Source organism: Lolium rigidum, chromosome 7 (assembly GCF_022539505.1).
Source record: "Lolium rigidum isolate FL_2022 chromosome 7, APGP_CSIRO_Lrig_0.1, whole genome shotgun sequence".
NCBI classification, from domain to species: Eukaryota; Viridiplantae; Streptophyta; class Magnoliopsida; order Poales; family Poaceae; genus Lolium; species Lolium rigidum.
The window spans coordinates 168,505,223-168,519,724 of NC_061514.1; the positions used below are offsets into that span (position 1 = coordinate 168,505,223).

The following is a 14,502-nucleotide window of genomic DNA, read 5'->3' on the forward strand; positions in this document are numbered from 1 at the left end:
CCTTTGGCCCCCTGGTAATATAACACGCATATTGTCTAACATGGTATCAGAGCCGAAATCGATTCTCTAAATTTCCCGGCTGTTCTCTCCGTCGCTCGTCCACTTCTCGGAGATCGATCTCCGTCCCGATCTGCCGCTCAGGTCCTGCTCTCCCGATCTGCCGCTCCGTCCCCGCTGCTCACCGTTCGCCCCAGGTCCCGCGCCTGCTCTCCCCGCTGCTCTCCCGTTCGCCCCAGGCCCCCGTCCGACTTCGCCCCTGGCTTCGATCTCCTCCGCTGCCACTCCATCTGCCAGTTCTCCTCCGGTTGTCGCCTCTGTCACCGGCTCTTTTCAGCAGTGGCATCATCGTCTTGGTCACCTTTGTGACTCTCGCATGTCGTCTTTGGTTCATCGTGGCCTTCTGGGGTCTGTCTCTGGAGATGGGTCGTTACACTGTCAAGGCTGTAGGTTAGGCAAACAGATTCAGCTTCCCTATCCTACTAGTGTGTCTCGTCTCTCGCCGACCATTCGATTTAGTCCATTCAGATGTTTGGGGTCCGGCTCCCTTCGCTTCGAAAGGGGGCCATCGATACTATATCTTATTCATTAATGATTTTTCACGGTACACCTGGGTGTTTTTCATGCACTCTCGCAGTGAGGTGCTCTCTATTTATCAGCGTTTTGCGGCCATGGTCCGCACTCGGCATTCCTCACCCATTCGCGTGTTGCGTGCCGATTCTCGCCGGTGAGTATATCTCCCAGCACCTTCGTGGTGTCCTTGCTGAGGAGGGTACCCTCGCTCAGTTTTCTTGTCCCGGCGCGCATGCTCAAAGTGGTGTCGCCGAGCGTAAGCATCGTCATCTTCTTGAGACCACCCGTGCTATGATGATTGCTTCTTCTCTTCCGCCACATTTCTGGGCTGAGGCTGTTGCTACGTCGGCCCACCTCATTAACATTCAGCCTTCCGCTGCTCTACAGGGTGGCATTCCTCTCGAGCGTCTCTCTGGTGCTTCTCCAGACTACTTGACTCTCCGTTCATTTGGTTGCGTCTGCTATGTCCTTCTGCCTCCTCGCGAACGCACCAAACTGACCGCTCAGTCTGTTGAGTGTGTTTTTCTCGGATACAGTGATGAGCATAAGGGCTATCGCTGTTGGGACCCCGTTGGTCGTCGGATGCGCATCTCTCGTGACGTCACGTTTGATGAGACGCGTTCCTTCTATCCTCGACCCACCTCGGGTACTTACTCGGTGGATGATATTTATTTTCTTCTTTTTCCGGATGCACCCCCTGTTGTCCCTCCCTCCCTCCTACTTCTGATGCGCCCCCTTCGGCGACATCCTCTCGTTCGTCTAGTCCACCTAGTACTCCTCGTTCTCCGGCTTCGGCTCCTTCCGATGCTGTCCCTTCTTCCTCTTCTTCTGGTGACTTGTCTTCTGCAGATGAGCCTCCCCCTTCACGGCCTGTTCGTCAGCGTCGTGCTCCGGCTCGTTACTCTCCTAGTCGCATGGTCTCTCTGTCGTTTTCGAGCCGACTTCTTATCGGGATGTCGAGCGTCATCCTGAATAGCAGCTTGCCATGGCAGAGGAGATCGCTGCGCTTGAGCGCACTGGCACTTGGGATCTTGTTTCTCCTCCTTCTGGTGTTCGTCCTATCACGTGTAATTGGGTCTATAAAATTAAGACTCGCTCTGATGGATCTCTTGAGCGCTATAAAGCGCGTCTTGTGGCTCGTGGCTTTCAGCAGGAGCACGGTCGTGACTATGATGAGACTTTTTCCCCTGTGACTCATATGACTACTGTGCGTACCCTTCTTGCTGTTGCTTCTGTTCGCCGCTGGTCTGTCTCCCAGCTTGATGTTCAGAATGCTTTTCTTAATGGCGAGTTGAGTGAGGAGGTTTACATGCAGCCTCCTCCCGGGTATTCTCGTTCCCGATGGGATGGTTTGTCGTCTTCGACGTTCTCTCTATGGTCTCAAACAGGCCCCTCGTGCCTCGGTTTGAGCGCTTTGCCTCTCGTGGTGACTCGCTGCTGGTTTCTCTCCTAGTCTTCATGATCCAAGCACTTTTCGTTCACACTTCTCCTCGTGGACGCACCCTTCTCCTTCTCTATGTTGATGATATGATCATTACCGGTGATGATCCCGAGTATATTGCCTTTGTAAAGGCTCGTCTTCGTGATCGTTTCTCATGACCGATCTTGGTCCTCTTCGCTATTTTCTTGGGATTGAGGTTTCCTCCACTTCTGATGGCTTTTCTATCTCTCAGGAGAAGTACATTCAGGATCTTCTTGCCCGTGCTGCTCTTGGGGATGAGCGCACGGTTGATACTCCTATGGAGCTTAATGTTAAGCTTCGTCCTACTGATGGTGATCCTCTTCCTGATCCTGATCCCACACGTTATCGTCATCTTGTTGGAAGTCTTGTTTATCTTGCTGTCACTCGTCCTGATATTTCTTATCCTGTTCATATTCTGAGTCAGTTTGTCTCAGCTCCTACCACTGTTCACTACAGTCATCTCCTCCGTGTTCTTCGTTACCTTCGTGGCACGATCACTCGTCGTCTTTTCTTTCCTCGTTCTAGCTCTCTCCGGCCTCCGATGCTACTCGGATGCTACGTGGGCGAGTGATCCTACGGATCGTTGTTCACTTTCTCGCTTACCGTGTGTTTCTTGGTGGTTCGCTTGTTGCTTGGAAGACGAAGAAACAGGTAGCGGTTTCTCGTTCGAGTGTTGAGGCCGAGCTGCGGGCTATGGCTTTGTTGATTGCCGAGGTGACCTGGTTACGGTGGTTGCTTGCAGATTTTGGGGTCTCCGTTACGACACCCACTCCACTTTTGTCCGACAGTACATGTGCTATCGTATTGCACGTGATCCGGTCAAGCATGAGCTGACCAAGCATATTGGTGTTGATGCTTTTTATACACGTGCTCGAGTGCAGGATGAGGTTGTTGCGGTTCATTATGTGCCTTCAGATTTGCGGCTGGCGGATTTCTTTACAAAGGCACAAACTCGAGCGCAGCATGACTTTTACTCTCCAAACTCAGTGTTGTGGATCCACCATGAGTTTGAGGGGGGGTGTTAGAGTATATATCTGTATATTGTAGTTTCCCCATATGTTAGGGGGCTTCCTGCATATTTGCACCTATACATGTACTATATATTGTGGCCTTTGGCCCCCTGGTAACATAACACGCATATTGTCTAACAATCGCAGCCTCGCCGCACCCCCACTTCACCCTAAACCCTATGTTTTGATTCAAAGTTCGTATAGGTTTTACGTATTAACTACGGGTTTTATTGGTCGACATGTTATTATCTGAAATCCAAAGTAGTCGTGCTAATTGAATGGGATTACTGATTGTTGGTGCTAAACTGCTAATGAATTATCAACATGTTATCACCTGCTGAGCCAAACGCACGGCTGGAGACTAGTATAGTATATGCAGTTATATATATAGTAGGACAATTTGGTGGAACAACAAAAAAAATTCTGCTAGCTAGTAGCTACTCAGGTGCTTATTGATCATTTCGAAAAAGATGATTATTGATGGATTACACTAAATTGCACTAGTGCACTCTCTTCCCTTCAGCGTTCCTCTTCTATATAAGAAGCGGGAAAATAGAACTTCACATCAACTCGGTGTTCTAGCGTTCCATTGTTGCTCCCAGCCTCCCATGCTATTGGTCGGAAGGATGGAGATTGGGATAATGGGATTGGGAGGCGCTGGGACTAGGAAACAATGGTGCTAGGGCATTTATTGTTGTTATTTGCTCTACAGTGGAGTTCAACAAGTTGGCAGAGACTCGAGATCTCCTGGCCTAGCATCTTGGAGTCCATCCACGTGCCAGGGACTCCATGTCACCTAAACTCTCACATTCGGGTTGTCCTTAGCCTCCAAGACCTGAACACCAGGTCCTGTCAATACTTCTGTAGCCAAAACACATTCAGCCTCCCATTGCTGCACACATTGTCACTGTGAGTGGTTCCTGGATCCACCACTGAAAGATTGAAGCAACAAGCTCTGATTTCGTTGTCAGACGTGGAAGCACCCCGTGACGACTTGCACGCACGGTGTGGGGACTTGGGAGGGGGGCGGACGATGTGCGAGCAAGAACATTGCCATTATCTTGCACTCTTGCCTAAGAAAAAGAAATTGTCTTAACCTATGTTGTCTTCATAATGTTTCTGGTTCTTCAGAAGATTTTATTCAAGGGAACCAAAGTAGTAATGACTACTGATCTATGTGAGGCGGAGTTTGAACTGAAGCTTTGCAGAAGATATATACAATAGGGCAGTTGTCTTCCACGTGAGCAAAGATGCAGGTAGAACATCTGGTTTGTTGGAATTTGAGGACATTTAGGTATATAATTGGGTATGTTGCTTCTTGGCATATATGTTGTTGGGTAAATGTTCAGTTCCAGTGTCTATAAGGTGCCGGCAAAACTGTACCAAGTGATTACATCACTTTAGTTGTTTTAATTCTTGTTTTGTTCTGAGATGTGTTGTTTTACATTTGGCATACGAAGTTGCATGGTTCCTGCGCCTCTGACTGAAGTTCAGTCGAAGTATAGCAATGAAATTTTCCTTCCACTATATATATTCACAATAGCAAACATTTTGTCAAAACAATCTTAATTTTGTGTCAAAAGAAGATACAGATGCTCAGGCTTGACTATTTAGTGCATATTATAAATCTTGAGTCTTTAAGCGGAGGAAAGCAACTACCCTGCCTTGCAACTCCCAAGCAAAGCAGCAGCAACTGCACATTCATGATTCAACCACCATGTATGTATATACATACAGCAGGAGCAGAATAGACGCATAGTGTAATGTTTGAAGAATACAAAAGGCATGGAAGTAAAAAGACAATGCAGCAGTCATCATCAGAATTTCAGAGTAGGAAGTTAAGGGAAACGAAACCATAACTACAATCAGAAGTAAACATCGTTCACTTCAACACTTGATGATCCAAGGTGACGTTTTAAAGCCCAGGTTATCCTCGATCTTGTCAAAAACCAAAGTGGGCTTTGCTTCCGCATGTCAAGGGGCAGGCAGATAAGAAATGCAATTCTGATGTAACATGTTCCTAGCTCTGGAAGTGGGGAGACACCCGTCAAGAAAAGCTATCCATGAACACAAAACATTGGTGGCAACACAGGAAACCATTACAGTTACAGAACTTAGTTGCAAACTACAATAATCGACAGGGCTTCTGCAAGACTAGCCAAAACCCAAGCGACAAGGTTACTAGCCACAACCATAAACTGAACTGGGAAACACCCAGAAGCTACTTAGTAGACTGTAGTCATGAGGGAATGAACAACCATATAATATGGTGGGAACTGTATTTTTGTACACTGGCTGACCAAGCTCAACCGCAGTCCAGGTTTCATCAGGATCTTCAAATAGCTTGGCAACATAAATGCAGTTACTCCTTCCTCCCCATCTTTCAGGGCTCATGCAAGAAAATGTAGGAGTCCTCGTATCAAGGCTAACAAACAGTGCTTGATTTTCCAACTTCTCCATCTTCACCCACTTAGCTGGTTCAACCGAGGAGTCAAGGTGAAAGACCTCAAAGAAGCGGTATGATCCATTTAACTCGTGGGAGCTAATCGAGAGGTCAACCATGAGAAGCATGTCACCACAGACCACCAACCATGGGTTAATAGGCAGGGATTCCCACTTAATTGCTACTTTTTGCATGCTGAATTGAGGTGCCAAGTATATAGTGTGGAGCCTGAGAAGAGCATCTATGACAAAGATATCACCATTGAATAACAGAATCTGATGGATGCGTTCTCTCTGAAAGGAAAGAGGGTGCTCTGACCAGGAGTTTGTTCCAACCTGCCACTCAAACATTGAGGTTCTTGAGCAAAGGAGGAGGCGTGAGTTGGGTGAACTCAATGCAGCTGTAAGAATGACTATGCCAGAAGAGTACCCAAGTTCATTGTTGGGTGGGAGTTTGGGGGGCTTCACCTTGGTACCAGTCAACACATTGACAAGGAGGCAGTTTTCTTCATAGGAAAAGATAAGATACCCATATGAGCAGCCCAAATAGTACATGTTATTTGGAGTATTTTGAGGAACTGAACAACAAAGGGATAAGTTTTTCTTGCTGAGATCACTGAGCTGCCATTTGCAATTAGATAAATCCATGGGCTTGATATAGCCTGTATGGGGACGAACATAAGGACCATCTGGTTTCAGGCAGAGTGGTGGGAAGCTGAAGATATACACAGAAGGGAAGGAAGAGACTGAAGCGCGCCAAGAGTGGCAGGTACCAATGAAAGCAAGGAAGTCATGGAATGAGTTAAAAAGAGCAATGATTTCGTGAAGCAGGTTGTCCAGGAGATCTGCAAAAACATGAGGTCCAGAAGAAAGGGAGGATGTAGACCCTGAGGCATGGCAGATGTTCTTAGAGGGCCTCCCCACAACTGTAACTTGTCTGCCACACAGAAATTTAAGAATAATGGATCAGTATAAGAACTGACACATACTAGAGTTTTCAAGAAACACAAAAAATGTTTGACAGAGTTATAATGCAGGAGTTAATACGCTGCTAGAAATACAATAGGCTGTAACCGAAAAATAAGGAAAACAGGGGTGTCTATTTGGACATGTTAAACTTCAATCAGAACAAGCTACGTCAGAACCACCTACAGCTTGATTTTTTCTACAAGATCATAAGTAGAATATTTTTGGTATGCCAACCGTATGTACAATGGTACATTTTCAAATAATAACGGTAGAGTGTGTACTCTGTAGAGTATCCTGAAAAAAATAGCAACAATTGATGATTTTGCTTGACATCAAAGCGCAAAATATGCTCCTCTTCTTATCTAGAAAACTTTTATGTGATCGTTCCGTTTGCTTATGTATAATTCACTTGATATCTAAAAGGAAGCGTGCATTGTTCATGGAAGCACCATGGCCATGAGGAAGACCAAACGAACACGGGACAACTGGGTGATGAAATGAGAGGCTCTCTTTCTTGATTCGAATTTGCATCAAACTTACCAACTGAGTAAACTGGCATGCTGAATGACATCACGCAATGAATAACAATCATTTTCATAACATTCAAAAAGGAACTATAATGCCCTCAGTTGTTTACAAGGACAAGTTGTAATTTGTGATTTTGGTTTTCCCTTGTAAATAATTAGTGTCATGATAAAAGTATCCACTAAATCACATTTGAAGATGAGTTTCACTTCATCACTAAACCAAGTGAGCACAGTTCAAGAAAGCAGCATGGCCGAGACCGAACCCAGAGTACTGAAAACTGTACTACTCGTCTCCCTAGTAACAAAGGAAATTTCGAACTTTTTCGCTGACCAGAGAAAATAAAGTTATCAACAACTGATCTGAATGAATTTGCTCCATGTTAAACTGTTAGTGCAACACACAAAATCAGAATATTACCAAAATGTCTGAATGAACTTGTTCCATGTAAACTGTTCATGCAAACGCACTAAGTCAGAATATTACCAAACTGAGACACCTTATAGACAGCGGTGGAGATCCAAAACTAGTTGAGGCAGGTTCACTACTGACCACTATTGGTTCACGAAAATGCCCTAATTATCACTGCGACACTGCCAATTCATCCAAACAGACCTACTGGTTCACCAAAATACTAGAAATTTCAGTACTTTTATCACTAAAGAAGGACTACTGACCAGCCGCTGCGTGGTGGGTGTTTCTCCCCGATTCTAGTTTGGACTGACCCTCATCTACTCGGTAAATAAATAATCCCTCATTAATTAAGAAGTGGAAAGAAAAGAGAGACGAGCAAGGACGGATGAGGGTGCGGACCTGCTAGTCGGAGTGGCGTCTGCCAGCGGCGACGATTCGGCGCCCTGCTGTGGCGACCGCGCTCTCCCGCGGCGGCGGCGGCGGCGGCTTCCGGCCATGGGGGCGCACCTCAACCAGTTGCTTGGCCGCGTCGTGTCGATGGCACGATGGCTAGCAGCAGGGTTCCTATTCCGTGCTCATTGCGGGAAATATGCTAGAGCATACCAACTTTGGTAATGGGCCCGGCCCGTTTTTATGTTCTTCCTATGTGTGCACTACCAGCCTACCCCTCCTTTAGCAGGGCTCCTATTCACCGCCTTGAGTGGGAGCGAGCGTTGCTCCCGCCTGGAGCATTCCGGTCATGGGCCACACGAATTTCGGCCCGTTAACACGCAAGGATTCTTTCTTCTTTCTCTTTACATTAAATAAAATATTCAATTCTAAAAAAGTACAAACATATAAATATTTCAGACTAAAATATGTTCAAATTTGTAAAAAATGGTGAAATTTGAAAATATTCAAAATAAAAATGTCAAATTTTAAAATGGCTAAAATAAGAAATAAATTTTAGAAATAAATAAAATTAAAAAATGTTCAAAATTGAAAGATGTTTACATTTTAAAAAGTTCAAAAACTCAAAAGCTAAAAAATTCAAGCTTAAAATAGTTCAAAATTTAAAAATGTTCAAAACATGAAAATAAATCCAAATTTAAAACTGTTCAAAAATAAAAAAGTTCAAAAACTAAATGGAAAAAAATAAAAATAAAAATAAAACAGCACAAGCTGAAGAAAACCCAAGAGAAAACGAAAAAAACAGCAGAAACGGAAAACAGAGTTGCAAACCAAAAAAGAAAAACACGGAAAGCAAAAAAAACTGGAAGATCCTAACCCCGCTGATGGGCCTGGCCTCCGATGTTCCCTTAAGGCGACCATGGCCGTCGGGGCCGTAATGGGTGGTGAATAGGTTCGTAAGGCCAAACCTATTCGCCGCCTAATGCGGACTCAATGATTGGGGCCGTCTGAAGCGACCAAGCACTATACCAGGCCCATTAGATGGAGTATGATTTCCTGGCTTCTAGTTTTTTGGGTTTCTAATGGTTTTCGGTAGTTTTCGATTAATTTTGAACTTTTTAATACCATAACCTTTTTGGATTTGAAAATTTTTCAAATTTGATTTTTAAATGTGAATATTTTTCAAGTTTCAAATTTTAAAATTTGATCAGTTTTCAAATTTGAACATTTTCTAATCCAAATTTTAGAAATTTGAACATTTTTAATGTTTGATTTTTTTTCCAATTTTAAACATTTTTCAAGTTTGAACTTTATCAACTTTGAATATCGTTTTAATCCGAACAAGGAGAAAAAATCGACCGAAACAAGAAAGCGAACGATAGAAGGCTACGTAAATGGGCCACACAAATATAGCCCATGAAGCAGCCCCTTCAAGCACCGTCCCAGATGGAGGCCGCACGAAGTGGGGAGTAGGATCCCCATCTTAGGCAAACCCTACATGCGGCCCATTGCGGCGCTCTGTGTTCGCCCCGTGTACCCCGTCGTGCCTCCCAAGTTGCACAAGGGTTGGCGCAACATCCCGACGCCAGCAACGGAGAGGAAGATGGAGACTCACCGACGACATGGATGATGCGGTTGGCTTCGAGGTCAATACCTCGCCGGAGACAGGGACGACGTGGTTGGCCACGGTGTTGCCGACGGAGGCCAAAGATGGCGCATTGACCACTAGAGCCGCCGCCACCTCCCCAGGTCTGCACTAGGTTCACCTACACCAACACCTCCTATGATCCACCGACGGATGAAATATGAATCCATGTTTAATTTTGATTTGTGGATTATGTTTTAGGTTTTCCTTCAATTTGAGGTGATTTTTCGCTGCATAATATACATTTCTACTCATGTTTAGTTAGCGAAAAATCACCTCCGCCGGTGATAATTAGATTATGCACTAAAAAGTCGAATTTTTGGATTTAATTATTACAATCAGTGGTTTGGAGATATTTTATTTATCCTTCATAAGTAATGCATAAGATTTTACTTGAAAATTTGTATAGGTTTTTCGTTTCTATTAACTACGGGTTTCATTGGCCGATATATAATTTTTCGAAATCCAAAGTAGTCGTGCTAATTGGATCAGATTCCTAATTGGACCAAACGCACGCACGGAGAGCACGTTGTATACTTTTTTTGCAGGGGTGAGCATGTAGTATACTTGACTCTGCAGATGTGTGAGCATCTGCTTGTAGTGTGTTTCGCAAAAAAAATTACTATGGATCTGTTAAAGGGGTACAGTACAACTGTTCTGCCAACTGCCCATACGAGTGTGCCCATTGATCCATTACACCAAATCGTACTAGTGCATTGTCTTCGCTTCCAGCCTTCCTGCTATATAAGAAGCGGAAAATGAAACTTCACATAAGCTCGGTGTTATGGCGTTCAACTGTTGTTCCCCCACTATATTGGTCCAAGGGATAGAGATTAGGATTGGGAGGCACTGGGACTGGGAAACGCTGCTGGAGCTACTTCTATCGTTGATATTTCCTCTGCAGTGGAGTTCAACGAGTTGCGAGAGACTCCAGCGTCAATGTAGAATCTTTTCGGTTTTCCTTAGCCTCCAAGATCTGAACGCCGGGTCCTGTGTTAGGCTGAAGACAATTGTGGAGACAATTGTGGAGCTTGGGAGCAGTAATACGTGACCATCTGGGACACGTTGTTTCCTCGGCATGGGATTATATACCCCAGTGTCAAGTCAGCTGCTATGGGTGAGGCCATTGCTTGTTTAGAAGGTCTGAAGTTATATCTAGCAGAGTCTAATGCCAATCGAAACTGACTGTGCTTCAATCCTTGATGTCTTCAAAGATGATAGCACCGATCGGTCAGCTATTAGCCAGATAGCAAGAAATTTTAGACTGAAGAAACCACCGGACCGTCAGATCATCTTAGCAAAGATCAGTATAGGTTGTAATACAGTAGCGCATGATCTATGTCAGTTAGGCCGTAGAGTGTTGAGTGGAGGTGTTTTACAAGGTGCAGTTCTGACCTGTGCGTCGAACTCCGTCTTGAATGATTGTAACAAAATCTGTGTTAACTGATTAATATAAAATACCTTTAAAAAATATATCTGAACGCCGGGTCCTGTGTTACTTCTGTAGCCAACACACACTTACTGTCCCAACAATGCTCGCTCTATTGTCACTGCTCGAGGACGAGGCGGCGTGGATCCACCACTGAAACATTGGAGCAACGAGCACATCTTTTGTTGTCAGGCGCGGATGCATCCGTGGCGACTTGCACGCACGGTTGTTGGGGAGGGGACAAGCAATATATACCAAAGATAAAGGAATTATCTTAACCTATGTTTTCCTGCATCATGTTTCTGATAGTACTTCAGATGATTTTATTCAAAAGAACGAAAGTAGTGATGACTACTAATCTAAGTGAGGCAAAGATTGAACAAAAGCTTCGCAGAAGATGTGCAATAAAGCATTTGGCTTCCACATGAGCAAAGATGCCGGTAGAACATGGGGTGCAGATCTTTGGCACGAGTTATCTTGTTGTTTTACGAAATTCGAAAATTGCATTTATGAGTTTCAAAAAATATGAGAAAAAATCAGGATGTAGCCAATGATGTATCCTACAAACTTGTAAAATATTAATTTAAAATACTTTATATTTTGAACTACACAAAAATGACAAATTTTTGGATCTGCGTATGCATATTTTAGAATCTCCAAATTTTATCAGATGTTGTCATTTTTGTGTAGCCTATAATATTAAGAATTTCGCATTGCGGTTTTAAATGCTTGCAGTTTACAACATGACAATGCCCATCTTTTTTCCCGTAACTTTTTGAAACTTCTAGATACATATTCCGGTAGAACATGTGGTTTGTTGGAATTTGAGGACTTTAGGTTCAATAATAACTAAAATAAGTCATGAAAGTCTAAAAGACTTATTCATACATGACAAGAGGTGAGACTAGAGTTTAGTCTCACATTGCTAGTGGAGTAAATCGGTGTTCTACCATTCACTAGGAGGTTTAGAAAAGGAGTGATACATACCATGCACACCTCTGCCGCCTTGCCCGCCTCGATATTTTCTTCAAAGATAAAAATAAAAATAAAAAAATGTAAAATAGCTGAATGATATTGCATTTTTTTACTCCCTCTGTACCAAATGAATTGAAATTCTAGCTTTGCCGTAAGTTAAAGGTCTTAAGTGATTCCCATTGGTATAATGTAGATGTCCTCTGGTTGCTTCCTAGTTGGTTTTACGTGTTGGGCGGTGATTGATTTATCCTTGGTTGTAGTAGCCTAGTAGGTTTGCGTCGTTTGTACATTGGGTAGTATTGCAAATGCCCTGCCAAATTATGCTTATGTGATATATGTCCAATAACATTTATTATATATCGCAAACAACTGGTTTAAATCTTGGACTTCTTCACTGTATTTTCCTTAAGTATGTTGCTGCTTAGCAAGACTACTGGATGATTACATCACTATTGTTGTTTTAAATTATTTTTTTAGATTTTCTGTTTTACAATTTGGCATACAAAAATTACATGGTTCCTGCGCCTCTAACTTGAATTTCAGTCAAAGTATAGGGCTGAAATTTTCCTTCTATTATATTCAGAGTAACAAACTTTACGTCAAAACCATCTTAATTTTGTGTGAAAAGAAGAGACGGATGCTCAGGCTTGACTATTTAGTGCATATTATACATCTTGAATCTTTACGAAATGAGGAGAGCAATTGCCCTGCCTTGAAACTTCCAAGCAAAGCAGCAGCAACTGCACATTCTTGATTCAATCAAGATGCATGCATATACATACAACTGGAGCTGAATAAACACATTTAGTGTAATGTTTGAAGTTCTACTAAATATGACAGAAAGACACGGCAAGCATAGTAACGAATACACGAGGCACAGGCTTGGAGAACTCAAATATGGGGGGGAATAGATGGAAGAGCAAAGACGATGCAGGTTCCAGGTTCCAACCGCACAGAGGAGCCGTTCCAGGTTCTTGTTCGAGAAAAATCTCTATTTGACACTGGTTAAAGTTTCAGTTCCTTATTTGGCCCTAAAAAACTTTTTCTTTCCTATTTAACATCCTAACTTCATTTTCTTCCCTATATGATATTCTAGTGCATTTTGAGCCATAACAGTGTTAGCTAGGGACCTAAGATGACATTTTTGCCCGTGAGTCAATATGTGACCAATTATTTTTTACACATGCCAAAATTCACAGTACCATGATATATTTGGAGCAACCATTTGGATTTTGATACAGAACATACATAAATGACTCATCTACCTAGATGTTGTTGGATAATTAGGCACAATTTCCATGATTAATTCCAGAATATAAAACATGATGACAGCAACTACTAACATGTGAAACTCAAACATACTAGATGCATTAATCAACATGAGTAGCAGCAGCACAAACGGTAAAGCATCCATCGCTAAACAGATCAAGATATGTCGCACGTACCGATCTGGTGGAGGTGGCGGTGGAGGTGTAGCAGATGATGTCGCAGCAGTAACGTTGTTGATGACAACGTTGTTGACGACAAGGACGACGGGTCGAAGTAGACGGCGTTGAAGACGACGGTAGGCAGCACCGCCCGACTTGGACGGAAGGCGACCCGTGATGAAGAGCTTGAACAGTCGCGCAGAGCACTTCCCAAAAACCTAATTCGCCCTCTCCCGTACAGGATCGCAAGGACGAGCGGTTCCGGAGACCTGCTCTCCCGTTCGCCGATGCACGTCGGCGCGCGGGATGGAGTAGACTACGATGGCGGCGCAAACAGAGAGAGGTGGAGACCCTAACTCGTGTATTCGGTGTATTTCTGCGGTAGCCGGGCAGGAGATTATATAGGCTCGGGAAACCCTAGGCAACGTGGGCCACGCCCACGTCGCACGAACGTTTCGAGTCGGTTACAGATAGCCCACGATCCGGGAGCGACCCGAACCGACTAACTGCGACGCGTCCGTCTAGGACTCTGTTCGTTTTCCTGAGCTGCAAAAAGTAAGGAAAGTCTCGGCTCGAGGCTCAATCCACTCACCACGAGCGCGTCGTGACGTGACGTGTCGTGTCGTGTCGAGACGAGCGAGCGAGGAGGAGGAGCGCGCGTGCAGCACTTGAAGGAGATATGCCCTAGAGGCAATAATAAAGTGGTTATTATTTATATCTTTATGTTTATGATAAATGTTTATATATCATGCTATAATTGTATTAACCGAAACATTAGTACATGTGTGATATGTAGACAAACAAGAAGTCCCTAGTATGCCTCTTAAACTAGCTTGTTGATTAATGGATGATTAGTTTCATAATCATGAACATTGGATGTTATTAATAACAAGGTTATATCATTATATGAATGATGTAATGGACACACCCAATTAAGCGTAGCATAAGATCTCGTCATTAAGTTATTTGCTATAAGCTTTCGATACATAATTACCTAGTCCTTATGACCATGAGATCATGTAAATCACTTATACCGGAAAGGTACTTTGATTACACCAAACACCACTGCGTAAATGGGTGGCTATAAAGGTGGGATTAAGTATCCGGAAAGTATGAGTTGAGGCATATGGATCAACAGTGGGATTTGTCCATCCCGATGACGGATAGATATACTCCGGGCCCTCTCGGTGGAATGTCGTCTAATGTCTTGCAAGCATATGAATGAGTTCATAAGAGACCACATA

At 43.7% G+C, this 14,502-nt stretch overlaps 1 protein-coding gene across 1 annotated transcript; it reads right to left on the minus strand.

Moving 5' to 3' along the window:
* Positions 1-4,915: 4,915 nt before the first annotated feature.
* LOC124677842 lies at positions 4,916-7,889 on the minus strand. The gene is made up of 2 exons (XM_047213793.1): positions 7,792-7,889; positions 4,916-6,421 (listed from the first exon to the last, which is right to left on the minus strand). The coding sequence occupies exons 1-2, from the start codon at positions 7,887-7,889 to the stop codon at positions 5,224-5,226; spliced, it is 1,296 nt and encodes a 431-aa protein (XP_047069749.1). The 3' UTR covers positions 4,916-5,223.
* Between the last annotated feature and the right edge of the window lie 6,613 nt (positions 7,890-14,502).

Excerpts from the sequence above, each read along its gene's own strand:
- LOC124677842 (XM_047213793.1), bottom strand. The coding sequence starts at position 7,889 with ATGGCCGGAAGCCGCCGCCGCCGCCGCCGCGGGAGAGCGCGGTCGCCA. Across the intron at positions 6,422-7,791 it reads GACGCCACTCCGACTAGCAG|ACAAGTTACAGTTGTGGGGA; the intron begins GTCCGCACCCTC and ends TCTGTGTGGCAG.